This window comes from Tinamus guttatus, unplaced genomic scaffold (assembly GCF_059628265.1).
Source record: "Tinamus guttatus ecotype Peru unplaced genomic scaffold, ASM5962826v1 Tinamus_guttatus_pri_ptg000240l, whole genome shotgun sequence".
NCBI lineage: Eukaryota > Metazoa > Chordata > Aves > Tinamiformes > Tinamidae > Tinamus > Tinamus guttatus.
The window spans coordinates 13,896,069-13,912,035 of NW_028288774.1; the positions used below are offsets into that span (position 1 = coordinate 13,896,069).

General features: G+C 40.2%; 1 protein-coding gene across 1 annotated transcript in view; it reads right to left on the reverse strand.

The window, feature by feature from the left end:
- Positions 1–15,967, reverse strand: part of CSTF3 (cleavage stimulation factor subunit 3) — a 40,178-nt gene that overhangs the window by 11,751 nt on the left and 12,460 nt on the right. The window contains exons 4-8 of the mRNA XM_088525900.1: positions 1,800–1,832; positions 1,384–1,481; positions 680–746; positions 525–559; positions 293–419 (exon numbers count right to left, since the gene is read on the reverse strand). Of these exons, the coding sequence (XP_088382026.1) occupies positions 293–419; positions 525–559; positions 680–746; positions 1,384–1,481; positions 1,800–1,832 (360 nt within the window). The remainder of the gene's footprint in view (positions 1–292; positions 420–524; positions 560–679; positions 747–1,383; positions 1,482–1,799; positions 1,833–15,967) is intronic.

Below are 15,967 nucleotides of genomic sequence, written 5' to 3' on the forward strand. Positions count from 1 at the left end.
GGCGCAGGGCTGCAGCCGGGCACCGCAGCTCAACGTGAGGGCGCGGGCCTGCAGCCGGGCACCGCAGCGCCCTGCGGCTGCACCCAGTGCAAACCCACCCCTCAGCAGCCCCGCGCGGCGCCGGGGCGAGCCTTGGAGCACGCACAGGACGCGCCCGCGCGGCCAGGCACCTCTCTACACGTAAATACTCAGTGGACACAAGCTGGGCACCACACTTGATCACATAATTCTTGCTTTCCTTAAAATAAATAAATAAATAAATATCACAAAGAAATGTCTTGTGCTGGATTACCTCTTCGTATTTGTTATAATCTCTCCAGAGCTGCTCTATGTTAATCATTGGATTCACGCAACCACGCTGGTAAACCCTACGGACAGCTGTTATCCTCTGGTTCTCTGCATAGGATCCTACAGCTTCTCTAAAGAGTGGGGAGAGAGAGCCACGTCAGCTATTACGGAGATAACCTAGAGGAACATGAACATTGCCTTAATCAAGCTTAAAAAAAATATTTTAAGGTACTTACACGCCCTTCAAAAAATTGATGTAATCCACCCAGATCTATGCAAGAAAATACATTAGATATAATGAAATCAGTATTTAGTTGTACTTTTTAGAATCCAAGTTAGAAACAAAAGGTGCTTCAATGGAAGGGGGGAAAAAAAAAAAAAAAGTCCCTACCTGGTATGACATGATTTCCATGCCAATTTTATCCAGAGCAAAATCGTATGCCTGAGCCATTTTTTCTCTGAGGAAAAAGAAACAAACCACAAAGACCATAGTGCACATCTTCAAGATTTATGAAATTCTTTATTTAAGAACATTCTTTAGAGCAGCAAATTCTAACCAAGTAGTCAAGTATACAAAATTTAATCTAACAACAGAGAAAGAGGGAAAATTGCCCTTAGGATTTTATCTGTGGCCATAAGCATAGAGCAGCTCCTGAGCCCCCTGCCCTTAGCATGTGAAACCCACAAATCCCACCCGTGTGCAGTTAAGCTGAGGAGCCAGGCACAGCTGCCCCCCTCCTACGCAGGCAGAAAAGAGGAGCTGCAAGAAGAGGAGCCCACCCAAGCCATGGGGGCAGCAAGGAGCCGCTCGGGCCCACGACTTCCCAAGCCCCCCACATCCAAGGTCATTTTCCCAAACTGGAGAAGCAATTTGCCCTAGCAAGCTCGATTAAAGAAGCTGCTGCTCAAGCACTTCCAAGAAAACAAACATTCACAAAAACATAGCAGAGCTGTATAAAATAGCCCCAAAACACACACACATGTTTTACTGCAGGACTCCTCTCAGGCCTTGCAGAGATGCCCTCCCCACAACCCACTTAAAAGAAAAACAACAAAAGAGGAATTTAGCAGAAAAGAGTGACCATTTTAACTTACTTGTAACTAGGTAGTTTCCCCTTGGTTTCTCGTACATAGGATAGGTAACATTTCCATAAATCAATGTGTAAAACCTTCATAAGGCATCGCTGAAATAACTGTTTGATACATGAAGAAGACGAGATCAGGATCCCGAACACAGAAAGGAGGCTCCTACTTTTAACGCGGCACCGTATGAATTACGGCCGTCTTCACAACCGTGGGCCAAGCTTGCAGCAAAGAGCAAGCTGGGGACCTGCCCTTTTGCGGGGTGGCAAGCGGGGAGGCTCCTCTGCTCGCAGGACGGCGCGAGCGGCCGCGCCGAGGGCCGAGCGCGAGGGCCACGCTCACCCCGGCTGCTTCCGCCTGACCACGGGGCAGGGGGCTGCTTCTCGCTACAGGTATGCGTATATATGACATATATCGACTGAACTCACCTTTTCCACTTTGTCATAATTTTTTGCTTTAATCTACAGGGAAGCAGAAAAGAACAAATGGCTTAGGAAGCTGTTTTGGAAAAGCATAGATTATATTTCTTACACAGTAGTAATGCATTCTAGCTTGCACTTCAGCTGCCTAAACTAACTAATTTTAACATTACATAATGTTGCTAAACTATAACTAAGAATACAAAACCCATGTATTTTCCTTAGCTTTTCAAAGGAGGCCTACATTAAAATTCTTAATTTCCAATATGGCTAGAATTTAGACATCAGTAGGTAAAATTGCTTCGCTACATACCTGATTTGAATAATTAGCCTCATATTTTAAGGAATTTTGTTGCCTTAAGTGCATGTATTGACCTAAGTACTAAAACCTGCAGATCAGGATTTAGTAAATCCAGGGTAAAGTACCACAATTGAACAGGTTACAGCATCTGCTTTGTATTTGGGCGATTATTTATGAATTTCTGGAAGTAAAGGTTGCTCTAACAGGCTGACACTGCGAACGGGACGCAAGCACAAGGAATCTGTCTTCACACGGGCCCCCCCCAGCCCCACGCAAAGCGCCCGGCATCGCGGCGCTCCCGAAACCCACGGGAAGGAGGGCAGAGGCGGCCCCCGAGCTCGCTCAGGACAGAGCAGCACGAGGCAGATGTGCAGAACCCCCCTTGCATGTATTAGCTCGAGGGGTGTCAATGTACGGGGCTCTCTGCAGCGATACAGCCCAAAGCAGCAAGGGGAAGCTAGAAAACCATCTAGAAAGCACTAGATAAAATTAAACCACATAGAAAAGCATATTTTTGCTTGTAATCAGTGAAGTTCTCAGTCTGGGGGCTCTTTGCCCTTCAGGGGGCTTTGCTGGGGATCATTTCCCTTTTCCCCACAGCCTTTCATGATATGAGCATAAACCTTTAAAAGACGTTTATCATAATGTTACGGTAGCTTGGACAGAAGTCTCTCAGTGTGGCAGCACTGGCACCATCAAAAGAGCAAGCACAAGAAATACTTATCAACTAGATTGCAGGCACTTGCAATTTACCAAGTCCTTGGAAATTATTTTGCCAAGAAAAATAACCCCTATCTTTTATCTGCCTGTGTTTTGCCTCCAAGAGCAACACATTTTCTACACGCTGATCGCAAAAGCTGTTGTTCACATGGGGAATTCAATTCAGGCTTACTTATTAGTTAAATATTTTTAATTGTAAAGCCAAGCAGTCTGATAACAGCATCTGAAAACGCAAATTGCTGGTGAAACCCGGTTGCAAAGGCAGTTAACTCCTCCTGCGAGAGTTGCCTGGTGTTTTTTGGCTCACCAGAACCATCTTTTGGCATTTCCTGGCCACCGGGGAAAGCTGTGTGCGTCACCCCTTTCACCTACGGGCACCGAACCGGGACCGGGGCGCGAGTTACGGGTCCGCACGGACACTGCGCTTTGGTCGGCAAAGCCAAGCACGAGGTGAGGCAGCAGCACTGGCGCTGGTCTCCACGGGCCCCCTTCGTAGGCGCCGGCAGGTTGAAACCACCGCTTCCTAAAACACAGTTTTGTTCCAAGCAAGAGCCACGAGCAACACCGCAGCCGTGCTCGAGAAGAGCCGCCGTTCAGCGCGCTCGGCTGCAACCCGCGCGCCCAGCACACGTCCCGCGTCCCCTTCAGCGGGGAGGCCCCTCTCCGGGCCTGCGCCCACCCACATGGGCACGCAGCTGAACACGGCCTCGCTAAAAAGACGGAGTTGTGACTAAATTAGAGCTCCTCCGAAGGAGGAGAAACAGACCCTCCTCAAAACCCACCCGCATCAACCACGCGTGCAAAGGCTAAAGTCGTGACACTACTTGTTAAACGTTACACAGAGCTACACGTCATTTGTAATGAAGAATCTTGCTGCAGTTGGCAACAGAAGGACTGAAAGAATCGGTTCTCCTGCAGTTTTCAGGAGGATCAAGTCCCAAAGGTTTGACATTCCTCGTGAACACACCAGCTTTTATTTTGCTATATACTTCAAGGAAGAGCTGCAGAAAGCAGAAGATGGGAAAGTAGATTTCTCCAAGTCTAGTGAGATGCCCTTCCAAGTATCTACACTCAAAATGGGGCAATTTCTCTTGATTTTAAAGCCTGCAATAACATGAGATTTTAGAAATCCCTTAAAATCCTTCTAAATCAAGTGCCTTCAACTACATGCATTATCTCTGCAGCTGCCACAGCCGTGGCATTACCTCAGCACCTAGAAGTCACTCTTCAGAGCTCGTTTTCCATCCCTTGGAAAAGTCTCTGTACACATTTCATAGGCATTTCCTGATTAACAAAGCAATGGCCTACCTTGTACACGGACATGAATTTGTATTTATAGTTTGGATATGATCATGAGATTTAAGGACGCCAGCCTAGCAGTAAATAAGAATCAAGGTACAGCACCTGTAACTCTGTAACTCCAGGTACCAGCTGGCCATTTCAACCTACAGCAGGACACTTTGTTCGTATTAACACCTCAAAAAGGTACCAGAGGTTTGAGGCACCTCCATCAGACACTAACCACAGCTAGTGTCTGCTATACAGAGAAATAACGCTTTATTGGAAGCTGTAAAAAATGTTGCATGGTGGCAACAAAAAAAAATCTAGTTGGAGAAAGGCACTGAATTGCAATCACTGATTCGCTCCACACCTTTTTTATCGTTAATGTCACATATTCATCCAATTTATGCCTATGGCTTCTTCATTTTCTTTTTTGACCTGGATTACAAAAAATAATAATAAAAAAATCTCAAGTCTATTGCCCCTTCTTTTCTATGTCTTTCATTCTGCTAGTACCTCTACACCTTTGCTTGTGTGCATGGTTTTGCCCTTTCCAGAACACTTCTCTTTCCTGCTTCCAAACCTGAACATACTTTAATGAAAAACATTTCAAGAAACAGCCATTTTCAAGCTGAAAAAAAGCCTGATGGCAAAACCATACTCTACACTATTCTTAAAAGGACATCGGCTGCAGTTACGCACCGTTCCCCAGCTGAAGGTACTGAAAACTGCAGGGAAGCCGAGGGAGGAAGGAGGGCTCCTGCATCTCTAAATTTCCTTTTAATCTCTTAGTACTGCCTCCAGTCACACACTGACCCAACCATCATCTTTGCTATACAGGTAAAACTCCTATATCCTAATAAAGCACTGATAGCTTTCTTCCTTAATCTATTTACTAAAGACCTCGTAGATATGTTTAGTGTATTTTCCATAACAATGTCTAATTCAGGCTTCTGATCGGCAAGTACGAGGAGCTTACTCCAAGACTTTTTTTTTTTTTTTTCCTCCACATAAAGGGAGAAAATCCAGTGTTCTTTGGTTTCTATGTCTATGATTTATTGCACAACACATTTTTATGTATGGTGAACTCCAACGCACCTCCATTCCTTAGCCAAATCAGTAGAATCACTATATTTTTTGTTTAGGCGATTTGCACATTATTAAGTAAGTATATATGGAGCAATTACTTACAAATGCATCCTCATTTCTACTCCTCTTTATAGAGGAATTTAGCTGCATGCCTAGATCTCGGTTTGTCTGAAAATCTCATTTAAAACTCAAAGCGTGCTCTAAAGCTCTTATTTCACACTGACTTTAAGCCACCGCAAGGTAACAGTGCAGAACACGGAGCATTCATACTCTTGTAAGCTACCTATAGCCTCCTTCCTGCTGCATTTCTCCAAGTCGAGTGCATGAAATTTGTTCTACCTACTTGAGTTCATTCCTGCCTCTCACTAAGAGGAAGGCGTAAAACCAAGAGATGGAGGATCCCATCATTTGGCCCGTCTCCTTGGGCTAGGTGATCCTCATCTTGTAAGGTCAGCAGAATTGCTCCACGCGTCCACCTCAACCACGCATTGTAAGCAAAGGTGCCAAGGCGAGAGCCATGGAAATGGGCATATCCAGCACTTCTTAGTAGAGACAGAATTACAAGGCAATTGTTTCATTATGCAGCTTGCACTTTAACGCTGTCACCTTAGCCTCACTTTAAAATAATCTAGTTGCCTTTGACTGCTAGGAGAAATTAGTGCTTACAACAATTACATACAACTCATGTAAACATTTACTCTTCCTCTGATTTTCGTATCCGCAAAACATCTCGGAGATGGTAAGAGGGCAACATTGTAAGAAGGCGATTATCTTCTATGAGGTTAGTTGATACAAATAAAAAAAACTATTTTCATGCACTTTTATGAGAATTAAGTTCCCTTTTAAGTATGTCACCTACATTTGTAGTTTCATGACTTCGCGCTACATCCATTTTGTGCTTAGCAACGCTTTTGAAATATTCTTTTCAAATATGCTAGCACAAAAGAAAAGCACAGAAAAGAGGATGGGTTTTTACAACTATAGCACAAGGTTTCATATTGTGATTTATGCTAATTCAGAAGTAGAATGATTTTATCAAATAATAATTTTGGAATTTAAGGTTTTAATAGCTCTCCATTCATGTGCTAAGATTATAGGGTCATAATATACCAGAACAAACTGAATCATCTCTTAAAAAAAAAAAAAACACACACACACACACACAAGAATTACACCTAGAAAGTAGCAAAGCTCCTTTAAACTGAGCAGACTTTCTACTTCCACACCGAGTTAGTAAAAAAGAGGTAATAGTCCAAATCAACAAATTTGTTTTGGGCAAGGCTTTAAGACTAGCCAAAGAACCACTACCCCCTTAAGTGTGGTCAAATCCATCCAGGGACCACACATGAATATCCCTGGTTTTCCAGTGCAGAAGTCCTCTAAGCAAATGTGACTGTTGATGCTGCTGCAAGATGTAACTGTATCAGAGAGCCAGTCCTCTTAGGAGTGATAAATGACGGAGAGGCCAAGACCAGCTCTGGCCTGGCAGCAAAGGAGAGTTTGCTCTTCACGTGTCAGCTCCTACAGCTCGCATCTAACTCACAGCCCTGGAGGCCAGAGGCATGAGGAGGCAGCGAAACAGCACACACTGGACACGTCTGCAACATATTATTGGAGGAGAGACAACAGTGGTAGCTGTTCTTAAAAACACCACATCAGCCCCCAGTCTCCAGAGCTGTCCAAGAGCTCTAATGGTTGATTGTGGAAGACGGCTGTCACATCACAGGAAATTAATTATCAGAAATCTGTCAGTAGTAGAAAATAATGGGGCACACATAACTCTCTGCAGCTTGTTCAGAGCGTAACATTTACCTTCTGGGCTTGCTGCTGAGAACACGAGTCCTGCCGTAGACCATAGTGTGAAATGAAAAAGCAAACCACGTGCACTGCAGCTGCAACGCCGCAAGAGCAACCTTGTAGGGAAGGGATGCGAGATCAGATCCCATCTCTGCCAAGGACTTCCTAAGGAATCAAACATTTACCTTGTCTGGCATTTACTGAATTACCTACCGCAAACACAAGACTAATCTAATGACTATTTTTCTGTGCAGAAATCAATGAATTTACCAGCCAGTCTAATACAAATAGCTGCCTTAGACAAAATCCTTCCTATGCCTTCTAGAAACCAAGACATTTCTCTATCGATTCCTTTCTGAGAAAGTATATTAATCAACTCATGAAAAGCCTCAGCTATGGTGCTAAAGGGAAAGGTTGTCTATAAAAAGTCAATAGTTACACAAGAAACAAAAATTATGTTTCCGTCTTTAAAATTTGTGTTTCACTGAAGTGTATTCTCAAAATTTATCTTTGGATTCATCGTAACTGTATTAATGCATAACTATAGGAACAAAGAGGCTTTTTGGTAAAAGGCTTGATGCAGAAATATTTAATCGGACTTTCTACAACTCTATTCTGGGAACTTTGCTTCTAGAATACTTGAATTTGAGTGTAATGACTAAAAGAAACAGGATAAGGACAAAAATATACGTACAGCTACTTTACATCTAAAAGATAACAGTGATTAGATAATTAAAGCTATTTTCACACTTCAGTAATAGCCTACCTAAGGAGAAATGCATTTACATAAGAAAAACAAACACAAAAAAAACCCCACTCCAAACCACACAAATTCCCATGCTTCAGAAATGAAAGCTACGCAGGAGACATTTTTCTTGAAGAGCTGTTTACCCTTACACTCAAGTCTTAAGTCCTATAGGTAAATTCAGAATAACTTACACCTTATGTGAGATCAAATGCAAATCACTTTTTTTCCACCTAAAAATACACCCAAGATCACTAGAATAGCAGCAGTAGAGCCCATTAAGTTCAAGTGCACAATTGTCCTCACAAGCTATTGCATTGTCCCCAGCTGAAATCCATCAATGTCAGGCTAGCAAACACAAGAGCTGCTCTTTGACTTCAGATTTGAATACAATAAAAGTATGTCATTTGTTCGCTTTCACTTCATATATGGTTTATTTCATGTTTTATGAAGAAGATGAAATGCAAAAGCCTCTTAGAAAAGCTGTTCAGAAAGTCAAGCCCCTTTACCTTAGCAGGAACAGACACAGAGGGAAAACAATTGCCAACTTCTGTCTCAAGTAATAGAGAATGAAGTTGGGGTCAGCTACGTAAGCTAAAAGGTAGTGTCTACTAGAAGAAGGAATAGACATGAGCTGACAAGTACTTCAAATCCAGACTCGATGATGATTATGTAACCTGTAGTTTGCCTGTAATCATGTACCACATATGTATATATTTTACAAACAAGCACAAGTATTTGTGTGGAGAACACACTTAACACTTGCATAGCCAGCCCAGGGTGTAAATTTTCAGTGCAAGGTTCTTATTAATAGATGCTGAAAGAATTTGGAGAGCTATTTGGAGGCACGTGACAGAAATGTTATGAACTATCACCTTTCCAACATAAGGCCGCATGTCACCAAAGGCCTTACAAGGAAAATTTCTTCCCATAAACCTGTGCTTATTAGATTTCACCTAAATTAACACAAAACAGATATCCAGATATCTGTCCAAATCAGCCTAAATTCACAAATTAAACTTTGTAACTTCAAATAAGCACTCTATTTAAAAAAAAACAGACCAGGGTTGAACTTGCTTAAAACCAAACCTTGATGAACTAGATGTCAAACAGTATAAAGCAAGTCTGTGTGATGTTTTAGTGTTCAAAGCATATTCCTGCCATGTTAGAATACTACAAATGTAGGCTTACTATTGAAGACCTATTTTATTTGAGACATAATTTTACACCTACAACACATGAGGGTATGGGATGGTCACGGAAACAACAACATCAAGAACAGATAGGAAAAAGCAAAACTAGGACAAGAGACTAATAAAATTCTCCACTGCTAGCTCTAACAGTTAGCTGGTTCTGAGAAGACTACAGGTAGAAGAATGGAGATGAGATGTTCCCCAATCCATCTATTAACTGGGATACACACCTAAGTAAGAAAACTCAGTGTCAAAGAATTTAGGTCACCAAAAATGATGTAAGCCAAAATTATCTCCCATAAAATTGAGTTTTTTTTAAAAAAATATTGCTTCAAAGCACCTGCATCTTAAATGAGGCAAACTTAGCCAGAGCCCCATGTCGATGTCCCCCTACCAATACTCATGCACACTTGTAAACTTAAAAGTTTATGGAGGACAAATGCATCTCACATAAAGTCTGCAAGAAACAGAACAAAGTACTATGAGGCTTAGGAAGATGGAGACAGTTTTTTTTCATATGGAAAGGCCACTATAAAAAATTAACTCAAAAGACCAACCTCAACATCTTTCTTTTCAGGATGCATGCTAGAAGGGAAAGATTTGGCGTTGAACTACATTCAGAGCAACTGCATGGATGCAATTAAGAATCATAATCTGTTTACATGTCACAACACAAGCTTAGGAATAAGACAATAGAATCATAGAATCGTTAAAGTTGGAAGGGACCTCTAGAGATTGCCTCTTCTTACAAGAAGGATGATCCGAGTTGCATTCATTAGCCTCTGTGGTAAGAACAACTAAAATAATTTTAGAAAATAACAGTAATCATTTCAAGATGTAATCTGTACAAGACTTGTATCTTAAGAGAGTGGATTTCTACTATTCTCATTTGTTCCTACCGCTGAAGTTTATTAAGATGACCTTGAGACCTGCCTTTGGATCCAAGCACTGTTCCCCCCGTTGTTCTTGGTTTCAGCCTAAATAGTGCAAAAACAAGAACAATCACAGCTTACCAACAGAGAAAATCCACTTTCCCTTCCTAACAGTCCAGGAAAGGAGGTCTCTGATTCAGAGAATTCTCAAATTAATTGAAGAGATATGTTCTTAAAACTAATTCATCTGTATTAGAAGCATGCTCTGATTGGTGGAAGCTGAAGCTTTGGTGAATGAAAAACAGTGAATTAAAACATGCTGAAAGCTATGTTGTAAGAATGAGCCATTTAGTGATTTTTGACAAACTGTAAATGGCTCCATCAATAAAGCTTTAAGGTAACCATTTTCATACATGAACATGCCACTGCCACCTGAATTTGACAGTAACAAAATTACAACAGGCAGAGGCAAATTCCTAGATTCTTGACCCATGAAAAAAACTAGCATAGCGACCAAAAATGCAAGTGCTGCTTCACATGTGTCTGCTCAGAACAGAGAAATGCAGACAGTTGCGCTATCCTCTGCACCAGGGAATACTCTGAGCAATTAAACTGTTTTTTTTTTGGGGGGGTTATGAACGGTTTGAGTAGTTCTTCTGTTGCTTTGCTCAGTGAAAAATGAACTTGCTTCTGCACCATGGGTGTGACCGGACTGGTGTCCACGTAGACACAGACATATTCTAAGAAACTGCTCTTTGAGGCAACAGCGATCCAATCACCTTGCTGTTTCTCCCTCACCCCTCAAATTGATCGTTTTGTGGATTTTTTATACAACACAGTAAATCTAAATAAAGAGTTCAAAACTTTCTCATAAAAACAAGCCTCTTCGGTAGGCAGGAGGCTAATTATTTGATTCAGATCTTGAAGACTTTAACTGCTAAAATAGATGCATTGATAGGCAAACAAAGACCGAGTAGAAAAATACAGAATACTTTCATTAGAGCATGTTGAAAACGGTATCTAGGATCTCAGCTGAGCCCTTACATGTCAGTTATACAGAAGAGCACAAAGGATCTCACAGATACCAGTGCTTTGTGCAAGACTAAGTTCCCTGGTTGTATTTGGCTGGTTTAAAACAGGATGCCATGAGTGGTTTGATCTGATATACATACTTTAAAGCATAAAAGAACACCAAACCATTTTCCACTGTAAAAGGGATATATACTTAACACAGCAGTGTAACTCTCACTCTTTGCCATTGGCAGAAAATATTTGGTTAGGTAAAAAGCAGAATCCTACTACTAAAACTATTGTATTGGCTAAGCTGAGAAGACAACAGTTTATAGCAAGGCAGACAAGATTTTAAGAAAAGGCACTTAACTTTGCTCATTCAGAACTTAGCCTACCATTGGAAGCAGATGGAGCCTTGCAGTCCCTTTTGGTGGCCATCATCGTGGGGACACAGCGTTCTTAAAAAATCCAGTTGGAACATTTGGCAACTCTGACCATGGTGAAGTATAAAGCCTCTGTGGCTCACACAACCAGGCAGCACTTGAGCACAGAACAGACCTCCAAAATATATCTTGGCTGAAAACTGCTTGCACAGGCGAAAAAAAATCTTTATCTAGACTCTTTAGTTTTAGCAACTCTGCCAGCCTGGGAGAAAAGCAAAACATAGGTAAAAGTACAAAGCTTGAGTGGAGAGTGTATGTAACAGTCAGACAAGACCTCTACCTGGCGGAGGCACAGAGGCACAGCCCAAGAGCAAAAGGGATAGCCAAGCATGATGTTTTTGTAGGAACGACCAACTGCTAAAAGTTTATCACTCGGGCTTAAGGACGACAAGATTCATCAAGGCAGTCTTTATCTGATTCACAGTCCAAAGACCAATAACCAAACTAAATTGATTTGGAAAGGCAGAAATTCATTTGTAAATGCAAAAATGCCCACACAGATTGAACTTCTTTTTTAGACTATCTGCAAATGGGAAAAATCACCAAATTTCCAGGGTAGACTGAACTGAAGGAACATCAGTAAGATGGTAAATAAACGTGCAACTCAGTGCAGACACCTAACTCAATGCCTTTTTTTTTTTTTTTTGGGGGGGGGGTAGAAATCTGAGATATTTATGCAATAGGATATTTTTCAAAAGCAAAGAATAATAAGAGCAGTAGAAGTATTTGGGTATTATAAAAATTATAACTTACCTTCATCTGCTCTTATCCATCAAAAATACTCCTGCTCCATTAAGTTCTGTCAACTAATTCTCAAGGTCTACTGTATTTCCCTTTTAATACCTACTTTTAACACAAAAGTACACAGGATATCAGCTTTGCATATTAATCTTGCTTTGAATTTACAGGAAAAAAAAATCAAAAATGTATTGATAGTATTTCCCTAAGTACTGTCAGCTAGTATGCAAGTAGCACACAGCAGGCCAGCTGCTGTTAACATCAGGTTATGCACATAGACTTCTCAAAATGGTTTGACACTATTCTGTTTTAAACTTAAGCTTGTACCACAGTACTTTTTCAGATAACTGAGTGCCAACAATTAATGGCTTGAGGACTACAGGATTGCTTTAAAGAACATTTAGATGAAAAAAACTTGTGGCCCTAGTCACATACACACACACACTTTTGACGACACATTCCAGTCTATTTAAGATCAAACAATTAACAACTTTAATATATATAAAAACCTTTACTTTCAGTTGCTTAAATAATTATATTCATCATTACCATGAAGTAAGCATTTCTAGCCCTGTTTTACAAACAGATGGAATTTACAATTCTCAAAGCCATTATGAGTCAGTACTAGAATTATGAAATTCCCCTTGTGGAATTAAATCCTTTGGACCAAGTACCTCAGTGTAAAATCTGCTTTCTAATTTAATATAAAGAAAATGTTTCTCAACATACAAGTTTGTCAACATTTTGGCTTACGTAGGTAGACTTCTCAAAGCGCTCTGCTTGTACCAAAACTAAGTCAACTGCTTTGGGAATGTAGAATAAAATCTGGGAATTTACCGAAAGGGGGAAATATACCACCAATATTTCCACTCTAGGTGTTCAAGCAACACATAATTGCAAGCATGAGCGACATCAACAAAAAAATCCCAAACAATTTAACATAAAAACTAATAGCGATCTACCTCACTTAACTACAATAGCTCTATTTATCATATTAATAAGGAAGATGCGAAGCATAAGTCTTTACTTAGCTCAGGTATTCCGCAATTCAGCGCGGACACCTCACTGACTTTTTCAATTCTACTCTTTAAAAAACTATTTCTATCACCATTTGAATTTGTAGTGCTGCTTGTAAGAGTATTAAATAAGTTGATATAAAATTATGGTAAAGTTTTCCCGTTACCTCTCACAAGCATGTTTCTGCTGTTTGGGGTGTACAGCACAGCAAATGGAGAGTTGGCCACTTGTCTTCAGCTTTAAGTAACTAGGGTCTCCTCACTCCAAAGTCATCTTCTGTAGTTATTTAGGAGTTAAAGACAGCAACAGAGCCATCCAAACGCCATCCCACAAGCTTTTCCTAGGCGACTAATTAAAACAGTTATTCCCCTTTTTACTGCAAAAAAGAACTGAAAGTTTTTCTGCTGGAGAATATACACAGCTGTAGAGATTTACAAGGCTCTTATGAGAGACAGCTGCTGCAGCCCAGCACTTCTCACTGCCCAGACCAGGAACCTTCCTGGGACTTTTAACCCTCCTGCTCTCTACAAGAACTGCCTAACCAGAGAACTTACCCCCTTATTTACACTTATCCATGGGAAACATGACCAAGCCCAGAAGAGAAGTCACCAGAGCCAAGTGTTCTTAGTTCTGTGTTTAACCAACTAATTAGATACTTCAGATTACATCACCCTTTGTGGTCAGAAACAACATGCAGGAATTTTAGGTGCAGAGGTAGCCAGCATACCAAATTCCTCTACTTCTGACCTACAATTCAATTCACTAACAGAGGCATTAAGAGAGCCTTCACACAACTGAAGGGTTGAAGCAAAACTTTTAACTGCTACCTGGTTTTGAAAATTGTAATTAAAAGTCGCAACTTAATTTCTAGGGGCTCAAAAATGGTAAGAGGATGCTTTTAAAATGCAAACACCAATTTATGCTTCTAACAGTAAATACATTTCCAATTCTGACCACAAACACATAGAAACACAAATTTTTGAGGATAGTAAGGGGAAAAAAAGTTCAAAATTGAGTTGCAGAGTAATAGCTAAGCAATAAAAAAGTACATAACTAAAATACTAAATAACTAAAGCTGGAAATATAGTTAAGTTTTTCCCCAGACCTTTATGCACTGCATAAAGTTATGTTTTAGCATTCATACTATCTGAATCGTATAAAATACAAAAAGTTGACACTTACTGTATCTCTAAATATACTCCACTTTAAGATTATACACTAGTTATTTTTGTACGTTATATGAATAACTATAAATTTTATGTAATCCAGGTATGCAGTCTATCTGTAGGAAACCTGGACTGATGGAGAATGCAGATTTCTACTTTGTAAGATTTAAAAAAACTAATTATTCTGTTATCACCTCTTCCATAAATATTTTTATAAATATCCATAGACATGAATATATATATATATAGCTTGAGAGATTCCCATAGAATCCATAAACTTGAAAACTGTAGCATATTTAACTATATGAGAACTATAAGCCCCAAATTTGGATAGTGAACTTTAAACAGTGGGTTTGACTGTTAGATTTTTTTTTTTGCAGTATGCTCTTTTACCAAGTTTCTTCCAACCACCCAGTTCATACCAACATATACACACATGCACATGAGCGCACACACACACACATATATATATGGAACGAAGCTTTTAATAGAAGGGAGAGGGATGCAGAACTGGACAGAAACCACAACACAGCTCAGCAGAAGCCAGCTTTAAGAGAACACACCTAGAGTCTGATGCACTTTCAAGTTAAAGGTGAGTTGTATTATGTAACCTTATACCAAGAGACAAGAAGCAGTAGCTCTCCAGAAGTACTACACAAATGTCCACAAAGTAGAGTAGACAAACTCTTCACCTAAAACACCTGTTCTTAAAATGAAACATTTCTGATGTCATAATTCTGATGAACTCTGGAAATGTCCCCATGTTTCTGTGCTAGGAACATTGATCACTGCCAGACTACAATTAAACCCCAAGAGGGACAAGCTTCCAATTGCAGTAAGACCTTCAAATGTGTAAGTAACTGCAGGTATATGATGTGCCACAAAAATTAATATTGGAATGCCTTCTGTGCACAGTTATATACCTATGTATATTGTTTATTCTTACTTTGAAATTCTCATATATGAGGAAAAGATAAATCTCAAAGTTGATATCATTAGCAGCGACTCTAAAGAGATTTGCAGCCAAGACAGTGAGGCAGTATTTTGTACTAGTAGCACTAATGGATAAAGTTTAGCAGAACAGTGTTCTCATAGCCACGGGGTGTCTCAGAGGCTGCGGGACGTGTAATAGCTAAGTCAAGCCGCCAACAGCTGGAAGCTGGTAGAGATGTAGAATGAAAAGAGAAATCAATATGCTGCTTCAAATGTTCATTCCCTCATCAATCCAGATTAACACTCCAAACGCACAGCTAACACAGGCAGACAAAAGCTCTGTGGTACTATTGGATCTTTCAGGTTCAGACAAGAGGAAGGGGGTAAGTATATGCCTGACCCAACACAAACATACTACCTCCCCTCAAAAACTTCAGGAGAGGATAAATGTATTAAAAACAAAACAAAAAGCACACGAGTTTTCACCATCTTCATTATATTTGAAAGCAAGACTTCAAATATGTTGTGAACAAGTGTTTTGAATAACTAACATTTATAAAAGGAATGTTTCTGTCATCCCACACAGAAAAAAAAATAAGACAGAACAGGAAATAGTCCATGTTTATTCACATGAAAACACTACCACACTATAGAAGAGGGTTCATTAGGCATCACTTCCACCTCAAAAATAAAATTTCCTAACACTTTTTCATGATCCATTAGTCTCTATGAACAAACAGATACTGGGATTCTAAAAAAAAAAAAAACAAAACATTAGTATTGGGTGTTGCACATCTGAAACAACAAAGCCAAAGTCAATTGTGAGGATAACTATTTCAGATATTACACAGCAGGTAAGACTGTAGCAGCT